General features: G+C 31.6%; 1 protein-coding gene across 1 annotated transcript in view; it reads right to left on the bottom strand.

Moving 5' to 3' along the window:
• Positions 1-26,040, bottom strand: part of LOC143069686 (protein phosphatase 1 regulatory subunit 21-like) — a 49,961-nt gene extending 23,921 nt beyond the window's left edge. The window contains exons 1-17 of the mRNA XM_076244447.1: positions 25,919-26,040; positions 20,936-21,004; positions 20,157-20,303; positions 19,677-19,781; positions 18,576-18,740; positions 16,715-16,773; positions 16,132-16,226; positions 15,399-15,601; positions 14,478-14,579; positions 13,678-13,766; positions 12,884-13,020; positions 11,174-11,266; positions 10,354-10,481; positions 9,126-9,293; positions 4,756-4,848; positions 3,278-3,379; positions 2,609-2,752 (exon numbers count right to left, since the gene is read on the bottom strand). Coding sequence (XP_076100562.1) covers positions 2,609-2,752; positions 3,278-3,379; positions 4,756-4,848; positions 9,126-9,293; positions 10,354-10,481; positions 11,174-11,266; positions 12,884-13,020; positions 13,678-13,766; positions 14,478-14,579; positions 15,399-15,601; positions 16,132-16,226; positions 16,715-16,773; positions 18,576-18,740; positions 19,677-19,781; positions 20,157-20,303; positions 20,936-21,004; positions 25,919-25,966 — 1,947 coding nt within the window. The 5' untranslated portion in view covers positions 25,967-26,040. The remainder of the gene's footprint in view (positions 1-2,608; positions 2,753-3,277; positions 3,380-4,755; positions 4,849-9,125; positions 9,294-10,353; positions 10,482-11,173; positions 11,267-12,883; positions 13,021-13,677; positions 13,767-14,477; positions 14,580-15,398; positions 15,602-16,131; positions 16,227-16,714; positions 16,774-18,575; positions 18,741-19,676; positions 19,782-20,156; positions 20,304-20,935; positions 21,005-25,918) is intronic.
• Between the last annotated feature and the right edge of the window lie 1,617 nt (positions 26,041-27,657).

Below are 27,657 nucleotides of genomic sequence, written 5' to 3'. Positions count from 1 at the left end.
TACTTAAACTAAAGTAATTGTGCGAAAACCAAGAATAATGCTTATTTGGGCCCTTTTTTGGCCCCTAATTCCTAAACTGTTGGAACCAAAACTCCAAAAATCAATCCCAACCTTTCTTTTGTGGTCATAAACCTTGTGTCAAAATTTCATAGATTTCTATTAACTTAAACTAAAGTTATAGTGCGAAAACCAAGAAAATGCTTATTTGGGCCCTTTTTGGCCCCTAATTCCTAAAATGTTGGGACCAAAACTCCCAAAATCAATCCCAACCTTCCTTTTGTGGTCATAAACCTTGTGTTAAAATTTCATAGATTTTTATTCACTTTTACTAAAGTTAGAGTGCGAAAACTAAAAGTATTCGGACGACGACGACGACGACGACGACGACGACGACGCCGACGACGCCAACGTGGTAGCAATATACGACGAAAAATTTTTCAAATTTTGCGGTCGTATAAAAATGATCTCAATTCAAATTTCTAATGGAGTTTTCAACAATAACTACTCATTTAAATACATCATAAAATATAAAATGTCATACAGTCATGATTTAAGTTGATTTAACTACTATTCTGGACAAAGAAAGATAACTCCAATGCAACATTTTATTTTGGCAAATTTCCAATGGAATTTATTAATAATAAAGTTTTTGGCAAATTTCCAATATACATAATTTAAGAGCAGTTTAGGTGAGATATTAAAATGAGTTTCAATTACCAACCTTACACTGCTGTTAAATTATGTTTTGTACTTAAGTAATTGAAACCTTGTGTTTAAATTTCATAGATTTCTATTTACTTATACTAAAGTTATAGTGCGAAAACCAAATGTCTTCGGACGACGACGACGACGCCAACGTGATACCAATATACGACCAAAAAATTTTCAATTTTTGCGGTCGTATAAAAATCTAAATACAGTGTTCAAAATAAGCTATTTTAAGGATCAATAAATTTACCGGGATCATTTCTAAATTTGTGGGCTCGGTAAATAACATCTGTGCCAGAAGGAAGATGTGCTATCCCAATTGAAATAAGTTTTCTACAGGTACAAACAAACCTCACCTAAGTACATCCTTATGTAATTTGTGGTAAACAAAAATCCCTGACAATGTTTACCTTTTACACTGATCTTCAATTTGAATTTTGCTGCATAAGGAGTAACACCACTAATTCCGGCCCGGCCAGAAAGCACATACCAGAAAGTAGTGCATATTTAAAACAAAATAGTTCCTACGCATGAGTGTAACTTTCAAAATATGTAGAATATTTAGGTATTAAATGAAAGCTGAAGGACTGGTGATCATTGTAGAACACTTTTGGACTTTTAATTTTGAGTATTAAAAAAACTGCACCAAATTTTAAAAAGAGGGTACATTTTGTCTGTTTGTCAGATCAGAAGTACCTGTTTTGGTACATCTGAAGATCAGGGAACCAGTTCTTTCTTATATGCCATTAAAGATATGTTGATTTTTTCAGTACAAGAAATCATAAAGTGTTGCTTTGAAATGTAATGATTGTCACTTTGTTTGAACTTAAAACAAAAGAGGTGTGCATGCTTGAAACAGAGGAATTTATTATAGAAAGCAATGGGACCATAAATTAGTGGTGTACTTTCTTAAGGCATAAAGTGGTAATATTGCAAATATCTTAATCGTGAAAATGTTTCTTTATGTCTACTTGTCTCCATATGAGCCTCTTTTAATTAGGAGCACCACCATGAGTTATGGCATATATATCATTATATATAAAGGAGGACATTTGGAGTCTGTATCGGTACAGATTAATGTGAGCATGTGCCTATCTAATTCCCCAGCCAGGTCGTGACGGGTCTTATTACCAGAACGTTAACCTTCCCCAAACATAATACAATGAAATAAAATAAAACATACTAAACTCACACTCACCTAATTTGGCTCAGTCCTCAAAAAGTGCAAAACTATTTACATAAAATGGAACAAGGTCACATGGATGCCCTACAAATGCCTTGGCAAAATATGCTTAAGGTAATAACGAGGAATCGGTTAGGAAAAAATAATATTAAAACCGACACTTCCAAATGTTCTGCTGTATCAATGGTAGATGAAAGAAACTACCAATCCATTAGGAGAACAGCAAGAACTCTCAAGAACTTCAAAAGATAATTCTGAAAGTTTCCAAAGGAAACTACTAATGGATCCCCAATGGGGAGAGCACATGTCTCAAACAAACCTGAGGTTTTCCTCAACAAGAAAATAATGACCGAAAATGAAAGTATATAATCTATGGATGATAAAATGCACCCAAGAATACAATTTAGAAAACTAATTTGGATGATGTTGATGGATTCTCTCTGCAAAAATTTCACACCCGTTCTCATGGACATCCGCCTTCATGGCAATTATTGTGCTGGTTTGCATTAAAGACTAAAATTAATTTAATTACAAGATGCACTTGCATTACTATCTTAATTTTGATAGACTGCACTGAAGACTATAATGAGATTTCATTGATTGAGGCACAGGGCAGTACTATTGATAAATTTTAATTGTGAAAATACATGTTTATTCATGTTTTGGTCGGAACTAATATTAAGACTATTTCTAAGTCCTAAATATGACATTACTTACTTGGCTGGTTAGCACTGAAGGCTTGGACTGAGTTTCACTGGTTGAGGCACTTGGCATAACAATTGTAATGTTATCTTCAATAGAATCAGTTCTTTGAGATCTGCGCTTTATTTCTTGCAATTCTTTTTCTATCTTTTTCACTTTCTACAAAAAAATAATGGTGTTGCATTAACTTAAACTATATATTTATATATATACTGCTGATTCAATTATTTTTGTGGGAACCACATTTTCATGGATTAGGGAAATCTTGCATGTTTGTGGATATTTAATTTCATGTTTTTTTTCGAAGTCTGCATACAGGCCTATATATAATATATCTTTCTTTGAACACTTAATTTAGCGGTTCACTTGTACCTACAAAATCCATGAAATATGGTATCAAACAAATAATAATGAATCATGACATGAAATATCTGTAAACAGACAGACAGAATATTTTTTGATAGACCGACAGACTATTTATTTGGAAGACTCTATTTTTTTTTTAGAAAGACAGACTATTCTTTTGGCAGACTGGCAGACTTTTTTTGATAGACAGACAGAAAGTCATTCTGTTTTGTAGTTTTGGAGTTGTATGATGTAAACATTTTAAGTTAAAAATTAAGGTTAAATATGTGACAGAATAGCAATGTGCATGAACGTTACTGATAAATACTGACTACTTACCTGGATTTCATTGTCATATTTTATTTGTAAAAGTTGTAGCTCTAACATGTAGTGTTCTTTGTCTTGTTCCAGTCGTCCCACTCTCTGCTGGAAAGTAGTTAACTAAAGAAAAGAAAAAAAAATCATAAAAATAAACTTATTAAGCCCACTGTTTAGGCTAATAACATTTTCAAGGGTTGTCACCTAAAAAAATACATCTTGCTTTTCAAAAGATTCTACCTCAAGTTAAATGAAACCTATTTTCAGACATCTCAAGTACATTAATATTTATATCTATATATATAAATTGTATTATTTAAAGATTTTGGGAAGTTTAAAAAAAACAAGTGAAACTGCGAGCTACTGCTCACTGATGATACCCCCCCCCCCACCCCCCCGCAAGTGGATAATATTAATAGTGTAAAAATATGCAAGTGTTCGGTAAACAGGAAGTTGTCGAGTGATGAATCTGAAAACGCATCACACGGTATAGCTGACTTATATAAATCCTGAAACCAAATTTCAGAAATCCTTGTATTGTAGTTCCTGAGATAAATGTGACGAAAATTTTCAACTTGGCTATCATGTGTAAAATCATACAAGTGTTCGGTAAACAGGAAGTTGTCAAGTGATCAATCTGAAAACGCATCACACGGTAGAGCTGACTTAGATAAACCCTGAAACCAAATTTCAGAAATCCTTGTATTGTAGTTCCTGAGAAAAATGCGACGAAAAATATTCATGGGACGGACGGACTGACTGATGGAAGGACAGACAGAGGTAAAACAGTATACCCCCCCTTTTTTAAAGCGGGGGTATAATTAAAAAAAAGACGAATTTGGAAGAATCTGGTGCCATCTCATACTTAAGAATAATATTTATCATAAAATGGCTTAAAAGACCTGCAGAGTTTTTTGTTAGTTTTATGACATAGTGTTTAATTAATGACATTTGGTTAAGAAAGGCCCAAGATTAAGCACCACAACATATTTTACCATAATTCAGTCATAATTCAGGTTATAAATTTGATATGATTGATGACTTTGAATTATTAGTACTTTCCCCATAAAATAGCCATTGATGCTTTCTTGATCACTCCATTTGGAAATTCTGTGCTACAGAATTAAATGCTTCTTTTTGTAAATTCATTGGGGTGTAAAATTGTTGACCAAAGCACATTTTGTATGAAGTGCGGAAGCGGTTCATTCTAAAAATGTGTCCACGGTCAAGCTTTTACAACCCTATGAAATTACAAAAAGAAGCATACAATACTTATAATTAGCTATTGCACATGTTTAAATGAAAATATTTCAAACATGTAAACTATGTAAAAAAATCAGTCAAAGAACCATGACTGAAGGCGGAGGGCCTATAAATTTACAACAAAATTATAAGGTGTAAGATTGGAATGCTTTGTTAGAAATGTTCTGTAAGACCTGTGAAAAAAGATGTATATGTTTGAGAGAGAGGAAGAACAGTTAAAATTGTTTAATTGTTACCTGTTTAGAGAGTCCCTCTTTACTTTCAGCTGAACTGAGAAGGGTTTTTCTATTCTGAACTGCAGTTTTATGTGGAACTGAATCTGGACATGGCTGCAAACAGATAAAGAAAAAATCATGTCAAATATTAATTCTCTTTTTCTATATCATTAGGTTTTTACAGTGTACCAGTAGATTCTTTATCAGAACTTGTAGAGTGATCAGTGAATTTACATATGAAAATAGAATAAAACCAGATGCTCCGCAGGGCGCAGCTATATACGACCGCAGAGGTTGAACCCTGAACAGTTGGGGCAAGTATGGACACAACATTTAAGCTGGATTCAGCTCTAAAATTGGATTGTGATTAAATAGTTGACACAGCATAGGTTTCCGACACAGAATGAATATGGTCTAATGAACTTAAAATATTTTTTTTGCCTTTGAGCAATTCACTATGCTGTTGAATATTAATCCTCTCAAAACAAGAGGCTGTCACAACGACAGCAAACCGGATTTATTAACATTTATTTGTGTCCTGGCAATATCACAAGAACCATTAGGCCAGGATTTTTTAATTTACTGGTTTACGGATCCGCTGACCCGATCTTGCTGATTTCCAGAATAAAAATAAAATTCACTTTTCACGCTTTTTTATTCCCGCCGACCTTAACAAATGCATTATCCCTGAAAAATAATTAAAATATTTTTTTTCCTGAAATGAAATGCATTAATCACTAACAAAATTGACAACACTTTCTGGTGTGAAAAAAAACCCTTCCAGTTTACATTTCTAAATATAGACAAATCAATTATAACTGACCTTGAAATGTCGTTTGCGCAAATAATTTTGCGGAACGAAACTTGTGTTTAAAACCAATTACTCAATAAGTTCGTTTACCTTATTTGTCATCAGTCCGTAAGATGCATCATCTCATAGAAATAGACTTGTCCAAATGTGGACAGGGTGAAGGCATCAAATTAAAGAACTGAATATTAACAAATCATTAGGAATTTTCTTGTTTTTATAGGTAATAAAAAAAATGTCGTTCATTTGTATAAAAAAACAGGAATGCAAGACAACAGATTAACCCGATATCGTTTTCCAGTGGACGATTCTATTAGGTTTTTGACACCTGTTGAAACTTATTTTCGTACGACGTTTATGCATTTTTTCTTTATCAGTTTTCGTGCTTGAAGATCATTATTTACCAAGTTTTCTGGAATTGATTTAAGAGCTACGCGAATCTATTTTTCTTGTTTCTGAAATGATGATTTAATTTCGTCTTTGTCCGTGCATCCCCTTTTTTTTACTGTAAATTACTAGACAATGTCATGCGTAGTTTATAACAGCTGAGCAATAATATTTCATCGAACTAAAATTTTAGAAATGATGATAAAATAGCATAACAAACATATTGCTAGAAAGGTGAAATATATATTGATTTTGCATATTTTTTTGTCTTCAAAGATGATTTTTTTTTCTTTTTTTTTTCCTGACCGACCGACCCGACTTTTTCATGGGGAAAATCTGTAAACCAACAAATAAAAAAACCGTGGCCTTACTGATGAATGGTGAAAGTGGAAATCGTCAATATCAAATTTGACCTCCATTTTGTCATCAGTATCAACATATTAAAATTTGAAAAGCTTAGATTGAAAGGTTCATGAGTAAATGCAACAATGTGAATTGAAACACCATTTTACGATCTTTCAAGAACCATAACTCCTGAATGGTAAAAGTCAAAATCGTCATTATTGAACTTGACCTCTATTTTGTCGTCAGTAACATCATATTAAAATTTCAAAAGCTTTGGTTGAATGGTTCATGAGAAAATGCACGGACACAACGGGAAACACCATTTTTCAATCTTTCAAGAACCATAACTCCTGAACGGTAAAAGTCAAAATCGTCATTATTGAACTTGACCTCAATTTTGTCATCAGTAACAGCATATTAAAATTTCGGAAGCTTTGGTAGAACAGTTCATGCATAAATGCACGGACACGACTGGAAACTCCATTTTTCAATCTTTCAAGAACCATAACTCCTGAACGGTAAAAGTCAAAATCGTCATTATTGAACTTGACCTCCATTCTGTCATCAGTAACAACATAATAAAATTTGGGAAGCTTTGGTAGAACAGTTAATGCGTAAATGCACAAACACGACTGGAAACTCCATTTTTCAATCTTTCAAGAACCATAACTCCTGAACAGTAAAAGTCAAAATCGCCATAATTGAACTTGACCTTCGTATAGTTGTCAGTAATAACATATTAAAATTTTAAAAGCTTTGGTTGGACGGTTCATGAATTAATGCACGGACAACATTTGATTGCAAGCCGTACATCCCCAAATCAATAATCAACATTTTTGTCACAAAAATCCGGTTAAAAATGTTTGAAGAAATTTTCTTTTTATTTATGAAATCTGAAATGAGAAAAATTTAACCCCCTCCCCCATTTTTTTTCACATTCCCCTTTCCCTTTTTCCAAAACTGATCTCAATTCAAATTCCTAATGGAGTTTGCAACAATAACTACTCTTTTAAATACATCATAAAATATTAAAATGTAAAATAAAGTGCTTGTTATCACTGAATGGTAAAGGTTGTTTTAATTTATCAGTTGGTAGTAAAAGTGAATATACATTGTATATTGTATAAAACAATGATTTAAGTTGATTCAACTACTATTCTGGACAAAGAAAGATAACTCCAATTGAAAATTTCTTGCTATTGCACAATATTGTGCAATTAGATATTTCTTGCTATTGCGCAATACTGTGCAATTGAAAATATTTGCTATTGCGCAATACTGTGCAATTGAAGATTTCTTGCTATTGCGCAATACTGTGCAATTGAAAATTGCTTGCTATTGCACAATACTGTGCAATTGAAGATTTCTTGCTATTGCTGAATACTGTGGAATTGAAAATTTCTTGCTATTGCACAATACTTAATATAATAATTTTGGATCCTGATTTGAACCAACTTGAAAACTGGGCCCATAATCAAACATCTAAGTATATGTTTAGATTCAGCATATCAAAAAACCCCAAGAATTCAATTTTTGTTAAAAATCAAACTTAGTTTAATTTTGAACCCTTTGGACTTTAATGTAGACCAATTTGAAAACAGGACCAAAAATTAAGAATCTACATACACAGTTAGATTTGGCATATCAAAGAACCCCAATTATTCAATTTTTGATGAAATCAAACGAAGTTTAATTTTGGACCCCGATTTGGACCAACTTGAAAACTGGGCCAATAATCAAAAATCTAAGTACATTTTTAGATTCAGCATATCAAAGAACCCCAAGGATTCAATTTTTGTTAAACTCAAACTAAGTTTAATTTTGGACCCTTTGGACCTTAATGTAGACCAATTTGAAAACGGGACCAAAAATTAAGAATCTACATACACAGTTAGATTCGGCATATCAAAGAACCCCAATTATTCAATTTTTGATGAAATCAAACAAAGTTCAATTTTGGACCCTTTGGGCCCCTTATTCCTAAACTGTTGGGACCAAACCCCCAAAATCAAACCCAACCTTCCTTTTATGGTCATAAACCTTGTGTTTAAATTTCATAGATTTCTATTTACTTATACTAAAGTTATGGTGCGAAAACCAAGAATAATGCTTATTTGGGCCCCTTTTTGGCCCCTAATTCCTAAACTGTTGGGACCAAAACTTCCAAAATCAATCCCAACCTTCCTTTTGTGTTCATAAACCTTGTGTTTAAATTTCATTGATTTCTATTTACTTATACTAAAGTTTTTGTACGAAAACCAAGAATAATGCTTATTTGGGCCCTTTTTTGGCCCCTAATTCCTAAACTGTTGGAACCAAAACTCCCAAAATCAATACCAACCTTCCTTTTGTGGTCATAAACCTTGTGTCAAAATTTCATAGATTTCAATTTACTTAAACTAAAGTTATAGTGCGAAAACCAAGAAAATGCTTATTTGGGCCCTTTTTGGCCCCTAATTCCTAAAATGTTGGGACCAAAACTCCCAAAATCAATCCCAACCTTCCTTTTGTGGTCATAAACCTTGTGTTAAAATTTCATAAATTTCTATTCACTTTTACTAAAGTTAGAGTGCGAAAACTAAAAGTATTCGGACGACGACGACGCAAGATGACGACGACGACGCCAACGTAATAGCAATATACGACGAAAAATTAAAATTTTTGCGGTCGTATAAAGACAGTAGAATAAATGAATCATTAAAGACACAGAATAGATAAGACCTGGGTCCTTCTATTGTAGGGTCATTACTTCTACTTATCATTACATGTATTACAAAGGCCAATTGATTATCTACACTTGTTTAATCTGTACAGGGGCTTTATTAGACTTGAAGGGTCATTAAATACTTACTGTTGTTAATAAGCCTAAATAGTTGGCAGATTTTTGTCTAAACTGTACAGTGGCTGGGTTTGACCTGGGTCCTTCCATTGTAGGGTCATTACCAATACTACTACCCCGTGTTCTGTATCCACCAGTCTGACTAAAGAAATCTATATTCCCCGACAGGAACGAGGATAACTGGAAAATAAATTGACAAATTACACACAGAATTTTTTTAATTTCCTGTCAGTGGTCAATCTTAATGATGGGCAATTGGACGACGGCCATATAAGCAATATAAACATAAATATAGATACAAGTAAATAGTAAACTCATGCAATTGGATTGTTAAATTTATAGTACAGGTTAAAAATATATGATAATCATAGTTTTTCATCGAATGAGTATTTGTTGATTGAAACGGTCAATCAAATGATTTACTTTTGATTCACTTTCAATGTTGACATTCTTTTCTTTTCATAATTGAACACACATAATTCATGCACAATCCATCTCTAGCGAAGGGTTATTTTAGGTCGCATGAATATGGATTGAATGAGGTTGAATTATTCACTTGCAAGTGAATAATTCATTATCAATGTTTCCAAGCTTATTTTGACAAAATTGAACTGCTAAAAGGGAATTAATATTTTACTATTCCACTTTCATTAATGATTGATCAGAAATAATCATATTTTAAATTTTTTATATATCTCGTAGCTAGTGCCCCTTCAAGCAGTTTAAAACTATTTTTTTTTTAAACCAAAATTGGACAGGAAATAAATCTCAGACAAATGCTGTTTAAAAGGATCAATCAACATGAAAAAGCAGTCCAGACATTAATCAGACTGAATTACTAGTAAACAATTTACACCCTCTACAACATTATTGCATTTTGTATAAGAACATTATACACCGCAGCATTACTGCTTGACATTAGAGGAAAGAATTCAGAGATTTTTACCATACATCTGAAAATTTTCGCATGTGTCCCCTTTCCAGATGACATTTTACCATGGAAATTTACATTATGGGAACTATAGATTACAATGCATAATGCTTTGTCTTTGAAAGAGGTCAAATGGATCTTTTATGACCCAAACTGCGTACAAAATCTGATGTGAAAATAATATGATTTACAGTAAACAACAGAAGATGTAATCTGACCTTACCTTCAATGAAAGGAGAGATTTTCGAATTTTAACAAGTTGATAACAGACACTATACCCAAACATAAGATTGCAAAACAATGACTTACTTTACTTGTGCATGTGACTAAAGATATTAATGAAGACACAACACATTCATCTGTAGTTTTGAGTTTCTGTGAGGCAGTAGGTAACTGGTGTTCTAGAGATACTTTAGAATTATAATGCTTGGATACATCTGTAAATATGACAAATATAAATATATACTTTATTTCTGTACTAAAACAACTACATTTAGGTCAGTTGTCACAATGATGTGGGGCAGGATCTACTAACCCTATCTGAGCACTGACAGATTTGTGTTGCTAGGTCTTAAGTTTTCTGAGTTTGTTTGGTATACCTTTGTTTGTCTTTTAGTTGTTTTTTAGTTTTTGCCTTGGTATTGTCAGTTTATTTTAAACTGATTGATTTGAATATTCTTTTTTCAATTTTCTGTCTCTCTTTAGTTAAACAGCTTATTACTTTCTTTTGAATTTTGAATTATTTATCTTTTTTCATAACCTTGTACATGTATTTAAATAGTAGACAACTGAACAAGGATGTTTTTTTTTTATTCCATCCAGGTGAGACCTTACAGAAAAATACCGTTCATATTTTTAATGAATGATAGAATTTGAGCAAATTATTTTCCTAACTTTAAAATAAAAAAAATGAAGCTTTTTTGCAAGATTTGAATGAAACAAATTTTTTTTTTAAATTTTCCGTTAAATGAAAAATTCCAGGACTTTTTTTTATTTGTTTGACATAAAATGACAATGCTTTTGAATTTGATATGCATATAAAAACATCAAATTCAATGTCTCATTGATGTTTATTTGAAAATATTTGGAATGTATCAAAGATGAAGAGATTTTAAGTAATATATATTACCTCTCACAGCACGGTCTAAATCTTTTAATACTTGACAAAGTAAAGTGAAGAATCTGGGATGATTTATTTTTGGATGCGGACATGACTTAGAACCTGGAAAATAAATGTTAAATACAAGTAGATGAAAAACAAGTGTCTGTTTGTGCATATGGTTAATTATTTATTTAGTACATTAATTATATAAAGAAATTAAACTAGAATTGTCTAATTGACTTCCTTGTTAAATGATATTTTTAGTTTTCAGGCAATTGGCATTATATTTTGTGATTTTTTTCTCTCACAACAATATCTGACAATGTCAACGAGAGTTAGAATGGCTTTGTGGTAATTCAGAAATATTTGCAAGGTTTTTATTGAAGACTAAAAAATTGTGATGAGATATGTGAAAACCTGCATTTTTAATTGTGATAGCATTATTTGTATGTAGCATTTCCTGATATTTCAATATTAAAACTATCATTTGTGTCAATTGTCTAACAAAAAATTGCAATATAAATGCATTCAATAATTACTAAATTTATCATACCGTGAAAGTACTTTAATTCGTGGGGTACCAATTTTCATGGTTTTCGTGGATGACTTTATCCAGGAATTTAAGTGTCCAACGAAATAAAACAACCATTGTTTAAATCAAGACATGGAAAGATCCCGATTAAGGTTTGACTACTGGATATGATCTAGAGAATATATTGAATAATCTTGAATCTGAGATTACCTTTATAGCAGTCAAAGAACTACAATTGCATGCAGGGTTACAAAAAATGTATACCCATTTAATCTTTAATATCCTAAACTGTACAACTTTTGATCTTTTAATTTTCATAAAAATGTTTTTTTCAATGAAAGTCAGATTTCCAGTATTGATATGCTAGTATGATAAAGTGTTCATTTTATATCCACATAGTTCTCGTACATATGGGAAATAATAATTTCATGCTGGGCTTAATTTTGAAAAGAATTATTTGACACTTCAGGATACGTTTTTAGCATTTGTTTATGATACTGATTTCTTTAGGTGACATGTTTATGGCCTAATTAACACCTTTGATGGTCCTTAATCTGTTGATCATTTTATCTTGGGTTAATTAGTGTTGTCACTACGATTTACACGGGTCAATGTTTCTTTGCAATTTCCTTCGAATATTTGTAACCTTCGTTTCTAAAGGCTTTAATTTTTCAATTATTATTTTTTTTAGAAAACTAAAATCCACGAATTTAAAAACCCACGAACATGTGAATATTGCTCAAACCATGAAAATTGATACCCACGAATTAAAGTACTTTCACAGTATTGGCATTGCATAGCATATTTCACTTGTTGGTGAGTTTTATTTAAGGAAAACAACAAGATAACTGTTAAAAAAAAAATCTGGAATGAGATTGCTGTTCAGAAACAGCTATTGTGGATTCATTTATTTTCGTAGGTACCAATTTTTGTGTTTTGAGGAAAACTTGTATATTCGTGGATATTTAATTTTAGCAAAGTCTGCAAAAATTCCTTTAAAAAATTGAAATTCGTTGAATATTTAAATCATGGTTACCCTGTATAGATAAAATCTACGAAAAATTTGTATCAAACGAATATTAATGAATCCACAGTATATATCTAATATTTTCATAGTTTATTTCAAATAGAATTATTTTCAATATTTTAACTTTTTTGCAGTGAAAAAGGAAATGATATTCACTCTCAATTCTTACAATTCTTACTTTGTGAGGCAAGAAGACTGATATAAGACTGCAATTTATTGAAGACTTGATTTAAATGTTTAAATGATTTATGAAGGTCTCTGTTTTTGGTTTCTAATGTTGATGTACAAGATGACACAGCACATTCTTCTTCAATACTGAAAAACAAAATGAATATTGTGTAATTGTGGATAGAGGGTGATAACTCCAATTTTTAAAGATGACTTTAACCACGACATCATTGATATTTTTAGAACAGATATTAGATTCCTGCACTTTGCAATAGTTATGTAAATTTCTTGACAAGTATTAAACGATTTTATGACTTAAATATCAGAGCATATATTTCATTGATAAATTTATCGAAATGTGCATGTATAACATGTATAGAATGTTATGATCAATGCACTATATTTTGTGTATCTCAAAGGTAGTGATAAACCTTGGAAGATTTTGATATGAAGTTAGTACCATAGGGTTTTTGTTGCATTTCATACAATCTTTACCCAAAAAGTGTTTAATAGGGCCATTTTCCAGACAAATGTGATTTAATTATTAGTTAATATCTAAAACAGTTAAAGCTTGAGATTTGTATTTGCCTCTTATTATGTAGGGAAGTTAAATATGAAATAACATTTCAAATTGCTGATTACTTTTAGTCTACATCTTTTCCATCTGAAAAAAAAAAATATTTTGGTACGACTAAATTAAATTGAGAGAAGAAATGGAGAATGTTTCAAAGAGACAACAAACCAATAAAAGAGCAGAAAATAAAAGACCACTTAAAGTGACAGAAATTTTGGCAGTTTTCTTACCTTAATAACTGATATGGTAATAATTTATTAAAGTATTCTATACAAGTATTGAATTTTCTGGAGAATATTTGGAGGTCTGTTGCTGTCTCCTACAACGAAAGGTAAACATAAATATTCAACATTGTAAATGTATTTGATTCCAGGAAGTAAATTTATCTGAATGTTTAATTGTCATTAAAGAAATGAAGTGTTGGCAGCAAATCTATTTATGATATTAAATGATAACTAGCTAACATAATGTTATAGATGCATATCTTGTAGCTTTGTTTTGTTGAATTGCTGTCTTATTGATATACATGTATACCCAATATTTCTTTTTAATCAAATAACAAACATTGTATACAAATTTGTGAACTGTCTCTCCTAAAATGACAGATATTTTTTCATGCCAATGAATTTGAACTGCAGTGAACACCTACATGTCAATTACATTGATTGATTGGTTGTAGGTGTTTTAATGCCACTTTTGGGCTATTTCCTGGCAGCTAAGTTTTATGGGTTGAGGAAGTCAGAGTGCCCAGAGAAAACAACCTACCTTCAATACGAGAACTTACAATCATAGTCAATAAAGATTAGAGTCGAGTGCACCTGCACAAGTGTGGTTTGGACTCACTACAAGTATGTCAATTATAGCAAGGAATCCTAATAGAAGAAACAGGAAGTGAACTGTAGTTATTCATGAGTTCTCATTGAATCCTACAATAGGAAGAGTGACTACAAGGGCAACCTCATGCTTAAAATCAGTTTTAAACTTTCAACTATAATTTAAACCAGAGTAAAAAAGAAAATTCTATACATACCAATGTTGTTAATGTGTCTTCATTGAGAGTACTCAGGAAAACTTTAAAAGACTGTTCTAATGGCCGTAAATATTGCACATTTTCATGGAGATATTTACAATACTGAAAAAAAAATAGCAAACATATCTTATATATACATGCAAATAAGAGTCAGTGGTGTTCTGTTCAAAAGAAGCATTTTGGATTTATGCACAGTACAATAAAATCTTGACAAAAAAATATTAGCTTTCAATAGACAACTTTCGAGTTCGGTGCATTTCCGTCAAAAATTCTGGTTTTAGTGAACGTCATTTGTGCGTTTAAGGGCGTCGTCACTTCCATTCCAATGTTGAGCGAGTGGTTGGAAAACTATAATTCTATATTGTACGAATTATTCGGCAAATTGAATTCTCAAAATTGACAATCAGCATTGCTGTCATTAGGTAATTGTCATAATGTACCTACAGAACAACCATTAATATTTCTAGTTTATCCTGCACAATGACGATCACTAAGACGCTTGATGAACGTTAATAGTGCAGGGATACAGGCGACACCCTCTATCTGGTAAATGACGTCATAAAGGCGCGTATAATTGATGAGTTTTTGCCGGTGACGGATGAACTCGAAAGTGGTCTATTTATGAAAGGAGATTTTATTTTGTTGTTGTAAAAGTTAACAACTGATCTTGTAATGGATGTTAACTAAAGTCTTTAATGTAAAAATTTGCGAGTCTATGGCCCAAATATGAAAATCTTTTAAGAATATTTAATAATTAAATGTTATAATATTATCTTCATATAAATTTTGAACATGTTTATTTTTACAACTATACCTTTAAATATTCAATTGATAAACACTTTTGTAATTTTTGATGATTTCTTTATGTAAAAACAGTTTATTTCTAGCTTTAGAATGGTAACAACATTTTTTGGTCCATACCTGAATATTAACGGGACTCATTGGTTCGCTAATACATTCTGCTGGGTAAATCTTAGATCTCTGTTCTGAGTATGTAAAGAAGTTAGACAATGCTTGGACCATATCTGTCAGATGGTTAGCTGTCTGACTGACTAATTCTCTGGCTCGTAGTTGGTGCTTTCTATCATGGGTGGGTAAATTTAAACCATTCAAATCTCTGTTTTCTGTAAAATATAACAAGAATATATACTGTAAAACAACTATTTTTCGCGGATACTTTATTTCGCGTTTTACTCTTTTTAAATTACTTCGTGGCTTTTTAATTTCGCAATTTTCTTATTTACTTGGTGAAATTTAATAAGACATGATCCGAGTTTTACATATTCGTGACAATTTATATTCGCGTTATTTTTTTTCTCTCAAAAGTCGCGAAAATAAGTTGGTTTACAGTAATTAAAAAAGTTGGGGAAAAAAATTAGGAATAGTTGTCTTGTAAATTAAGTCAAGCCTTCTTTTGCACATTGTTACATTTTAACATTTGTACTTTAAAAGGGTTTTTATCCACTTATATATTTTGCTTCTTTTGCACTGATACTATTTTTGTCTGCCAGGATTAAAATATTGCCAGCATACATGTTTATACTATTATTGACATTCAGTATATTGAAACTGCTCATTTCATAATCAATTTAGATGATTTAAACAATTTTCCAGTTAATAAAGGCAGCACTGTAGATTCTCTATGTGTACATACTTGTATCTATAAAAGGAAGTTTATCTGATATTATTTTGTTGGCAGTATCTAACTGTTTCTGTAGCTGACACTGAACATCTGACAAACTTTCTTCTCTGTAATCATAAAAACATGATATCAATCAAATGACTTTAATTCTTTCCAAAATAACAGTGAGAAATTTTCTTGAAGAGTTTATACTCATTTATTTCAAAATTAAGATAATTACAAAAATGTTCCCTAGCGTAGATTGAATCTTGCGTTAAGTCATAACCAAATATGAAAAGGGTGAGTAAATAACCTCCAGAACTGTTTTTGCTCTAAAAATTGTGAAATTTAAATTCAATGAGTACAACAAACTATCAGTATATATAAATAAATTTCAAGATCTGTTAATCAATTTCAAATAAAAAGGGAGATAATTTGGTTATCTATTTTGTATCAAACCAAATTATTATTTAGTCTGTATGTTGTATGCATGTAATAGGTGAATGCCAAATAAAATGATAAAGCTAGATTTTAAAATTTTAACAATCCTGTTCAGTCAATGTATATTAGACTAATGAATTTTGCTGATTTCCCATTTAGGTAAAATGAAACTTACGCTTTATCTGCTCTAGATCTGTACTTTTTCGTATCTGTTTCAAATGTCTGTAATTTAACCTGCAAGTAAAAAACATAACTAATAGATAAGTTAAATATGATTTTAAGACTGTAAAAAATTGAATCTCCACTACTATGACTGATTTATATGTTCTTAACTCTTTATGCTACTTTGTGTGTTATGTGTATTGTATCAATAAAAATTGAACAGACTTTGAATAATGTATAAAGCTGTTGTATGAGACATTTTACAACTTTTTTTACTCCGGGCATAAAAAGAACTAGGTAAGTAGGTAGACAATTTACAACTTTTTTGACAAAATTCACCAGGTCTATGGTATACTGTTCAAGAACTTAACATTTTCATTGGTTCAAGGATTTTTCTTGGTCAGAATTTGACAAAACTAATCAATGAAAAATATACATTTCATGGTCAGTAATAAGTTTTGGGTTATGCTCAGTTTTGTATGCCTTACTTTTTATGTGAAAGTGTTTGGGGTCGTCAGTCATCAGGGTTTCCGCTGGCGGTCGCCATTTTCGCAATTTGCGAAAAAATAATAATTGTGGCGATAAAAATGTGTCATTTGCGAAAGAATTTGGCGAAAGAAATATATATAACGATTTATTTTCCTCCATCTTGTTTATTTACTTTTTTTTTATTTTCTCAGACTTTACCTGATCAGACAATACTCGGAATTCACCTTGACCTCATTAAGATTTGGATAGAAAATCAATAATCAGCTGATTGCATTTATAGCCATCGACAACAAAGGACTAATTAATAAAGGTGTTGATTGAATTGTTTGACAAAATGATATGGTGGTTAAATGGCTTCTGCTAAATATCACATAATGGATTTATTTACCACTTTGCGACGCACGTGTTTGAAGCAAACTTTTGAAGTCTCCTCTCCTTTTAAAGATAGTTTAGAAAAGAAAGCTGTTGTTGTGACGAAAAATATTCAAAAGCAAGAAAAATCTCTGATTTAAAACTTTAATTATCCTTTGACTTTTTGATATAGATATTTGATTAGGGGGACTACTTTAAAGTCGTTTGAGTGACACACTTGTTTCAGGCATAGTTTTAAGTCTCAACTTTTTCATTTACGATAGTCAAGAAAAGAAAACTAACGTTATGAAGAAATATATCCAAAAGGTTGGGAACAATCCCTCGAATGGGAGTAACCCTTCAATGTAATGACAACACATGAAACGAGGGATCAATTTCATGTGATAAAAGCTTTTGTTTTGTTTTAAAACCACTTCTTAGTACAAAGGGCACATCAGTAATTTTCTTTTAAAGGAACTTTCCCTACGAACTAGACTGGTATTAAATGATAAAATGATAAAAACATGTCCATGAATTTTGTTATATTCCAAGACTTATATCTTCTTTATAATTAAAGTATAATCCTACTCATTTAGAAAAGTTTTTTTAAAATACAATGATTTTTTTCCCCTTTTAAGTTAAACAAAAATTCTGTTGTTTTTATAGTAAAAGTTTAGTGTTCATTCATTACAATGTAGACTCTAAAATAAGTTTGAGAGAATAATCATAAACACAATGGGACAAATTCATTTTATTTAAGGGAGAGGGGGGGTTCTTAGAAAAAAAGGTAAATTTAAAACGAAAAATATATTTATGTTAATTGGCGAAAAAAAATAATAAAGTGGCGAAAAATAAATTGTTTTGGCGAAAGAGGTGGCGAAAAAAAATTATTGACCCAGGGGAAACCCTGTCAGTCATGAATTTAATTTTGTTTGGTACATGTACATGTATTTAATATCCTTGTTTTCATCTTTCTAAAAATATTGCCAATTTGTACCCCCTCAAATACAATTAGATCCACTGTAATGACTAACCTCAATCATGGCTTTCTCCTCCTGCAGTCTGTCTATCAATACTTTATTCTTCTCTTTATTCACATCATTTACCTCCTGATGTTGATTAAATTTGTCTTCATATTCCTTCACTTTAGCCTCAAGTTCTTCTATCCTTCCCTGATACATACGAGTACTTTCATCTACCTAATAAAATATAAGAACATCTATTTGTTCTGTTACATACAAATTTAGTAAAATATATTACCTTCTATATGTCCCATAATACCATTTATACTTGGTAAAATAATTCTCTACCTAGTAAAATATGACAATATATATAAGTTTATGATAATCATAATTACTCATAAATTATATTAAAAGATAGTCAATCTTTAAGCCCCTATTACAAAGAACTATTATTGTCTACCGTGAAAAATACAGTTTAGTTAATTACAACTACGATAAATATACTCAAAATTGACAACAACACTTCAAATGGTCTGCAATTTTATTTGCTATGGTTTACATGTTTCGCAAATAAAATTGCAGACCATTTGAAGTGTTGTTGTCAATTTTGAGTATATTTTAAATGTTGCATGTATTTGCATAATTTGACAACCCTGCATACCAAGGTATCCACTTCAGAGACTCTATCGAAATGATTCACACAGGCGTCGGTTCACCACACGGAGTTTAAATCCGATAAATATATAAGGAAAGTGATGAGGTGTAAAAGTCAAAAAGGCAATCCCCAAAAATAAGACATCTAAAGGTGATCACACAGACTCTCTGAAGTATAAACAAGTTGTAAAACAATTTAACATAGACTAACAAAGACATGTGATTGCTAAATCCCCCTCACCTCCATTTGCAGCCCAATTTTCAAAGTGTATAGTAATTAAGACTTCTAACAAATTCATATAATCGTTATAATTTCATTTTTTTATCCTCCTGTTTTCATATTCCTGTACCACATTTCAGGAGATTACAAATATACAAGTTACATTTAGGACTGGGAAAATACATAAAGAACCCAGACAATTCCCTCTTTAACCCATTTCATTTGAAAGCAACCTCTCTTTAAAGTCTGTATGATGCATTTTCATACGTAACAGACTAACAAGTGTATGTACAACTCACCTGTTGACTAAGCTTAGCATTTTCTTCAATTTTCCTTTGAAGTTCTTCATTGAATACTCCAGCTGATATTGAGGATGGAGTGTAGCTTGCATCTGAATGTTTGTTCTGAAAAAATATTTTGAATCCTTTAAATTCAAGAAACATTATATAAATCATACAGTTTCGTTCTTTTTATAATCTCTTTAATCTACTGCCAACATCCAACATTTCCATGTTGTATATCTATATAAACACACAAATTTTCTTCAGTGTCATACCCATACTTTTGAAGTTTGTGTATTCACAAAATGTGTTGACAGACAGACAGACAGAAAATTAGGGCTAAGTGGGTATATAAGGACAATATCTACAACAGGATTCTTCAAAAGAGTTATTGAAAGAGGTTCTTGACAGTAAAACACTCTTTTATTATTAGGCATTACATTTACCATAAATTTTAACTGTGATAAAAAGTGAACCATTAAATGCAGTAAATCCTACCTTCCCCTTTTTCTTGTGTGACTGTGCATCATCTAATTCATCTTGTAGCAATAACACACGTTTTGATAACTGTTGATTTCTGAAGGTCAAACTGTCAATTTCCTGTTCAAATTTCCTGACTGCTTGTTCTTTTTCCTTAAGCTGATCCTACATGTACATTATAGATATAAAATAAAGGTAAAAGTTTCTTCAAAATCATACAGAGACAGAATCGAAAGATGACTCATGTTGCAAGCCTATATACTTTTATTAACAAAAATATAAAATATAAAAATTAGTTTTATTACATTTTTTTAGTTTATACTTCAATGCATGATATTAATTTTTTAATTATTGAACAGGAATTTGAAATCCTATACCATTATTGTAAATGCATACATTGCATATAGGATAAAGGTTGTAGAGCTCTATTAAAGCGTTTAAACCTGCTGCATTTGCTTGCACCTGTCTTAAGTCAGGGACCTGATGTTCAGTGATTCTAGTTTGTTGATGTGGTTCAATAGTGATTCTCGTTTATTGTTTTTTATATCTAAAGGTTAGATAGTTAGTTTTCCTGAAACTAGTCATTTTTAGGGCCCTTTATAGCTTGCTGTTCAGTGTGAGCCAAGGCTCTGTATTGAAGGCCTTACTTTGACCTATAATGGTTTAATTTTACAAATTGTGATTTAGATGGAGATATGTATCATTGGCACTCATACCACATCTTCTTATATCGATGTATAGGCGTATGTACTCCTATGAATCAAAATATATAAAAAAAAAAAAAATGTCCTTCATACCTTTACTTCACTACAGGCTGTTTGTTCATCTATATATGCTTTCTTTAACACAGGGAATTGTGCCTTCAACTGTAAAGTTAAATTTGAATTTGAAACCCAACAAATTAAAACTTTTTCTTCATTTATAACACAAATAACACGCCCACAAACATATATCTGACATTAAATTAAACACAATGGAAATCAAATATACCAACTAAGAATTATTCCACACTAATAAAATGTAGGTATGCAAAAACAGCCTTATTTTCTACCGTTCAAATAAAACCAGTACTGTGAAAGTATTTTAATTCGTGGGTATCAATTTTCGTGGTTTCAGCAATACTAACATGTTCGTGGGTTTTTAAATTCGTGGATTTTAGTTTTCTAATATAAAAAAAAATAATTTAAAAATTAAAGCCTTTAGAAACGAAGGTTACAAATAGTCTTGATTGAAGGAAATTGCAAAGTAAACATTGACCGTGTAAATCGTAGTGATAACACTAATTAACCCATGATAAAGTGATCAACAGATTAAAGACTATCAAAGGTGTCAATTAGGCTATAAACATGTCACCTAAAGAAAACAGTAACATAAACAAATGCTTTAAACGTATCTTGAATTGTGAAATAATGCTTATCAAAATCAAGCCCAGCATGAAATTATTATTTTCCATATATGTACGAGAACTATGAGGATATAAAATGAACACTTTATCATCCTAGCATATCAATACAGGAAATCAGACTTTCTTCGATCAAAAATATTTTTTATGAGAATAAAAAGATCAAAAGTTGTACAGTTTAGGTTATTAAAGATTAAATGGGTATAATCCTGCATGCGGTCGTAGTTCTGTGACTGCTAAAAATTACTTAGAATTAAAGTATTCTCAGATTTGGCGTTATTCAATATATTCTCTAGATCATATCAGTAGTCAAACGTACCGATGGGGATCTTTCCATGTCTTGATTTGGACAATGGTTGTTTTATTTCGTTGGACACTTAAATTCGTGGATAAAGTCATCCACGAAAACCACGAAAATTGGTACCCCACGAATAAAAGTACTTTCACAGTATCTCATTACCTCAGTACCTGTCCAATATGATATCAATAAAATAAAATTGCATTTACTCTTCATATGAAGAAAATGTGTAGTAATGTGAGCATTACTTCAATATTTGTGAAATAGAAGATAAAAATACTTAATGTATAATTCAGATTTTCTTGAAATCCCAAATGAATATTTTGACAAATTGGCAGACTGTATGCAGTGAGGCTAGGTATATTTGTGAGCCCATTTGATTGGATGTCAAATTACCTCCAAGACAGTTTAAGATGTCTAAGACCTACAAACAACCATTATCTGCTCTTTAGTCGGGTTGTTGTCTCTTTAACATATTCCCATTCTTAATTTTATTAACTGTACACGTATTATAAACAGTAGGTGATAATTAAAACAGTAGTCGATTGTATAGTCCCCAACAGAGCCTGTCTTCCATTCACATGGTTCATATAAAAATAAGGAGATGTGGTATGTTTGTCAATGAGACAAATATCAAGTAAAGTTCAAATGGAGAGGATGGAAGCAATGTCATTCATAAATATAAAATGATGAATATTTTTTGCATTTTTTTTTTATATGAATTATATAAATATAATGTATAAAGGCTGTTAGTTTTCTTTTTGAATTGACTATACAGTATGGATTTTTCTCATTGTTGAAGGCTGTACTGTTGCCTGTAATTGCTTACATCAATTTCATTTTATCTTTTATGGATAACTGTCTCACTAGCAATCATATTACCACATCTCATTTTTGTTAATTTTCAAGAGTCAAATTTGTGAACTTGAATTTTGACAGCTAGTGCCACTTCATAGCCATTGATGATTATTATAATTTATAGCCCAAAAATTCAATTTTCAGTGATAAATTATCATTCACGGTGCAAATATTTGTGTAAATGACAAAATTTTAAATATCAATGAATATAGACACCATGACTGAAATATCAGAGACGGATTTAGGGTGCAGGGCCCCGGTCCCCTTTTGAGAAAAAAATTTGGGTTGATTATAAAGGGAATCATTGAAATGTGACAGGAGCAGGCCCCTCTTACATGTCTTCGGCAGCCAGAGGGCCCCACTTATGAAAATTTCTAGATCTGCCAGACTGCCACTGAATATCATGAATATTATTTTGAAAATCTTTATAGCCGTAAAAAAATATTTTTGTATTCATTTCGGAAAAGATTTGTATAGTGATACAAATCCTTAATTTCGGGTTTGAACTCAATCTGTACCTGTAACTGTCATTTGTGTCTGTTAATACTAGGGATGTCAACGAGTACTCAAGTACTCGAGTATCGCTCGGTGGTACCGAGTATGGATTACCAAAAAGATACTCGACTAATCTGTTTCAAGTTAGAATGTTGTTGCTTTATTAAACATAAACATTAAAACATTATTATTGAGAGTGCCTCCTGAGAAATAAAATATTCATCAAAATAAATAAAATTTAAACTACGATTTGTTTGCGTTTAACTGTCATTTTAAATTCCTCCAAACATAGGTAGGCTATGAACAGGAGCACCTTTCCAAGTCTTACACTTTAAGCTCATCGTATTTAAATCAGCAGGACTGTAAGTTAACTAACCAAGTTGAGAAATCACCTCGTTCCAGAAAAGAAAAAAAAAAGTAATATTTTTAAATAAGAAGAAACCGTTACACCCTGTGTAGACCCTCAGAAGATGATCAAAGGCATCAGAAAGTTCTAATCATCACTCTTTTGTTGGTCATTAAATGTGTTTTTCTAAGATTGCTAAATACTTTTGTTTGAGTAATAATTTTTCTAGATATTAATAGTCCATTTGCCAATTACCGATTTGATTTTGTTATTTCACACTTTTTAAACAAATTACTTCCCTTTGTCAATTGTAGACTGGTTCCATACCAGACAAAATTGGCTTTTGCCAATGCAAAGCATGATGAATTGAAAGTGATGTATCGGCGGTTTAACTAATTTTTCATGAAAAATAATTTCTGATGTCAAAAGTATTTACCTAAACAGCAAATTAATGTAATTAAAAGATTTGAAAACCTTATAGATTAGCTTACTCTCATTACTCACTGGTAAATTTGCTCTTTTTGCTAGCTCTCCATTGTAAATAAAAATTAATGTCCCTCATAAAGGGAGACAACAAAAAGTGATCTCTAATTACAGGGTCAACTAGATATCATTGAGATGGGAGCCATCTCTGTGGGCCCCGCTGTGAATAATGTGCATTAAAAAATTGTATCTTTACCATAGGACATGGGTTTGTCAACTGAAATCAAAGTTTTTGACCTTGACCTTTGACCTATGAAGTTGTAAATAAATTATGACACACCCTTTGGTGTTGGTTTATAAACATGTCAAGTATAAACTTTGAAATGATAAAGGTTCTCAAGATATAGAGCGGACACGATCTTTACCATAGGACATGGGGTTGTCAACTGAAACCAAAGTTTTTGACCTTGACCTTTGACCTAGGAAGTTGCACATAAATTATGACACACCCTTTGGTGTTGGTTTATATACATGTCAAGTATAAACTTTGAAATGATAACGGTTCTCAAGATATAGAGCGGACACAATCTTTACCATAGGACATGGGGTTGTCAACTGAAACCAAAGTTTTTGACCTTGAACTATGCCCTAGGCAGTCGTTCATAAATTATGACACACCCTCTGGTGTTGGTTCATATACATGTCAAGTATAAACTTTGAAATCACAACGGTTCTCAAGATATAGAGCGAACACGATCTTCACCACAGGACACAGGGTTGTCAACTGAAACCAAAGTTTTTTGACCTTGACCTTTGACCTAGGAAGTTGTACATACATCATGACACGCCCTCTGGTGGTGGTTAATAAACATGTAAAGTATAAAGTATGAAATCATAATGGTTCTCTAGATATGGAGCGGACACAAAGTGTTACGGACGGACGGACGGACAGACTGATCACTATAGGGGACCGCCTTTGGCGGGACCCTAATAATTACGGGAATTGGCAAATAGCTTATTAATTACTTGATTTAGATAATTACCAGTTTACATAATTAGTACATGTAATAAATTAATGAGCCATTTATTATGGTATAAAATTCCTTGGTTTATTTTTTCTAGGTAAATAATGTTGAGGGTTTTATGATCATGACATACTTAACGACCCACAAAACATAAAATGGGTATAATTTTGTGTTTCCATTTTGAAAATGTTTTACTGAGCGAGTACTCGAGTATCGCTCGGTAAATCAGACGAGTACTCAAGTAGTAAATCTTCACCGAGTTGACATCCCTAGTTATTTTAAAAATACTATAGACAAATGCTAGAAATTACCTAAAAATTGCTGAGTAAAGCTTATCAAGTATAAATTGGTGTGCCCCACTGTTTCAACCAGTATAGTAACATAACTGCCTTAAAACTTTCCACTGTATTTGACTGTTGGACAATGGGTTCCAATCATTTATAGGTTTTGCAAAAAAAAACCAGTTGTAAATGTCAGTAAGGATCAGTTGTTATTCACAAAATTTTCAGTTGTTTTTGTATCAAAGTTCTTGATTGTCTGCTATCAAATTCAATGATATTTATTGAGGGTGGCTACCAGATTGTTCACTACCTTTTACAAGAGGTCAAGATGCTGTTATGACTATGAATCCTACAACAGAAGATCACAGAACAAGCCCCTTACACGGCATTTGTTTACAGTAGAATGATTTTCACTGATACAATTATTAAAATTTCTCAGCAACCAACTCCCATTCAGGAAAAACAAATCCTTCACCTTAGTAAACATTTAACAGTCTGTAAGTGCAACAGTGACAGTGTCAGTGAAAAGGGGGCGTTGCAATTTACGGACGGTTTATGAAAATGAAACTATTGACCGAGATAACAGTGTATAATTTTTGATAAATCGTCTTGTGTGTTTATCTCTCTAGAATTAATTGAATATGGATCGTACCTTAGCGTATTCGCTGGCTAATTTCTGATATTTTGCTGCATCTGCCATCCTCCACCCGGAAGACGACAATTGATAGGTACTACTCAGACCGAAAACGGTAAAAATTTCCGGATCTGGAGAGATCCTTCTTATGAGGGTCTGGATTGGGTTTACAGAATGTATAATTTCTTGATTATATCACCACAATAAATTAAGCATCTCCTTCCAGACACTCAGGTTTTTATAAAAAATTGTTTAGAATTTTAATTTTTTTCTCAACAGATTGCCATTTTTTTTTTATCAACTACAAGCAATTCCAAGTTTTATTTTTACCAAGACCAAAAAGAATATTCATTTCTCAGGAATTAAATGATGTGTGTATAACTATGAATTTGCTAACACAGGTGTTTAGAGAATTTAATAGACCCCCCTTCTTTTCTGATGGGTAGAAAAATACATAGGCCAAAAGACACCCCAAAAATTAATACAAAACAGGCAATCTACATTAAAGTATACAAGGAACAGAAAAAAATAGACTAAGGAAGACAAAACCTCATAACGGATATCCCCTCATCACTATAAACCATGGGTGAACTCAGGTGCTGTTTTTACTAATGGCACTAAATAGAAAATAACAGTGGCAAGTCATTCAGTGACTTAACAAACAAGAATTAGAGGATGGAACTGTGGCTGCTAGTTAGACAATATAAATCTCTCAAATGTCTGATGTAGGAAAAACAATCCCTGGAATATAGTATCACCTGGATAATATTTTACTCAATAGAAATTAGGTACTGTGGATTCATTATTATTCGTTGGTCACCAATTTTCATTGATTTCGTGGGTACAGATGAACAACGAAATTAAATGCTCAATGAATAACAAATTTTCTATAGGCTTGTATGCAGACTTCAGCAAAACCACGAAATTAAATATCCACGAACATGTAAGTTTTCCTTAATCCACGAAAATTGATACCCACGAAAATAAATGAATCCACAGTAACTTATAATAAACAACATTTTGTGATGATTTATAGATTGACTTGTTTCAGTCGTCACAAAACAGAATGATGGTTTAATAGTTCCTCTCTGTCTATCCTGATTATTGGTTATTAGTGCTTATTCACTTTGTTTTTGATTTGGCTTTCCAACAGTTTTGTTTCCAGCATCACTGTTGTGTTTTATGTAGATGATACACAAGTCTGGCATACCAAATTGTAGACCTGTTATCTTTGATTAGTGTATCTCTCTCTATATATATATACAGTTTCTCATAGTTATCTGTGTTCCTCAATCAATTTTCTGTGAAGTATTTTGTAAATTATACAACTTATGATGGCTATTGTTAATCTGTCGGTCTTTTTGTTATTTGGTAATGTTTTTTAATTGTCCTCTTGGTATCTAACTCAATTTTACTCTTAATAAATGCAACTGCTGTTCTTTCATGCATTCATTATCAATCTCAGAACTTCTCACAATAAAATTCATACCACAATTGGGACAACTTTTCCTTTCCCATTGTTAATTGCCCTTTCTTGATAGTGTTGATTGGTTGATTCCCTCTTATGGAATATACATTTCAGTTATTTTAACATACATTACATTTTCATAAAAAAAATCTTTTACAAAATAGGTTTAATACATATGTCATAAATTGGTCAGAACTTTAACAACTTCGTGAATATAGGGATTTAATGAGGCAGTATGTTTCCGCTAGCAGGAACTCAATATAAAGTGTTAAGATTATGTATATGAACA

Source organism: Mytilus galloprovincialis, chromosome 3 (assembly GCF_965363235.1).
Source record: "Mytilus galloprovincialis chromosome 3, xbMytGall1.hap1.1, whole genome shotgun sequence".
In the NCBI taxonomy this organism is placed as follows: domain Eukaryota; kingdom Metazoa; phylum Mollusca; class Bivalvia; order Mytilida; family Mytilidae; genus Mytilus; species Mytilus galloprovincialis.
Note: the sequence above shows the minus strand (reverse complement) of the source record. Positions and strands in the feature narration are given on the sequence as shown.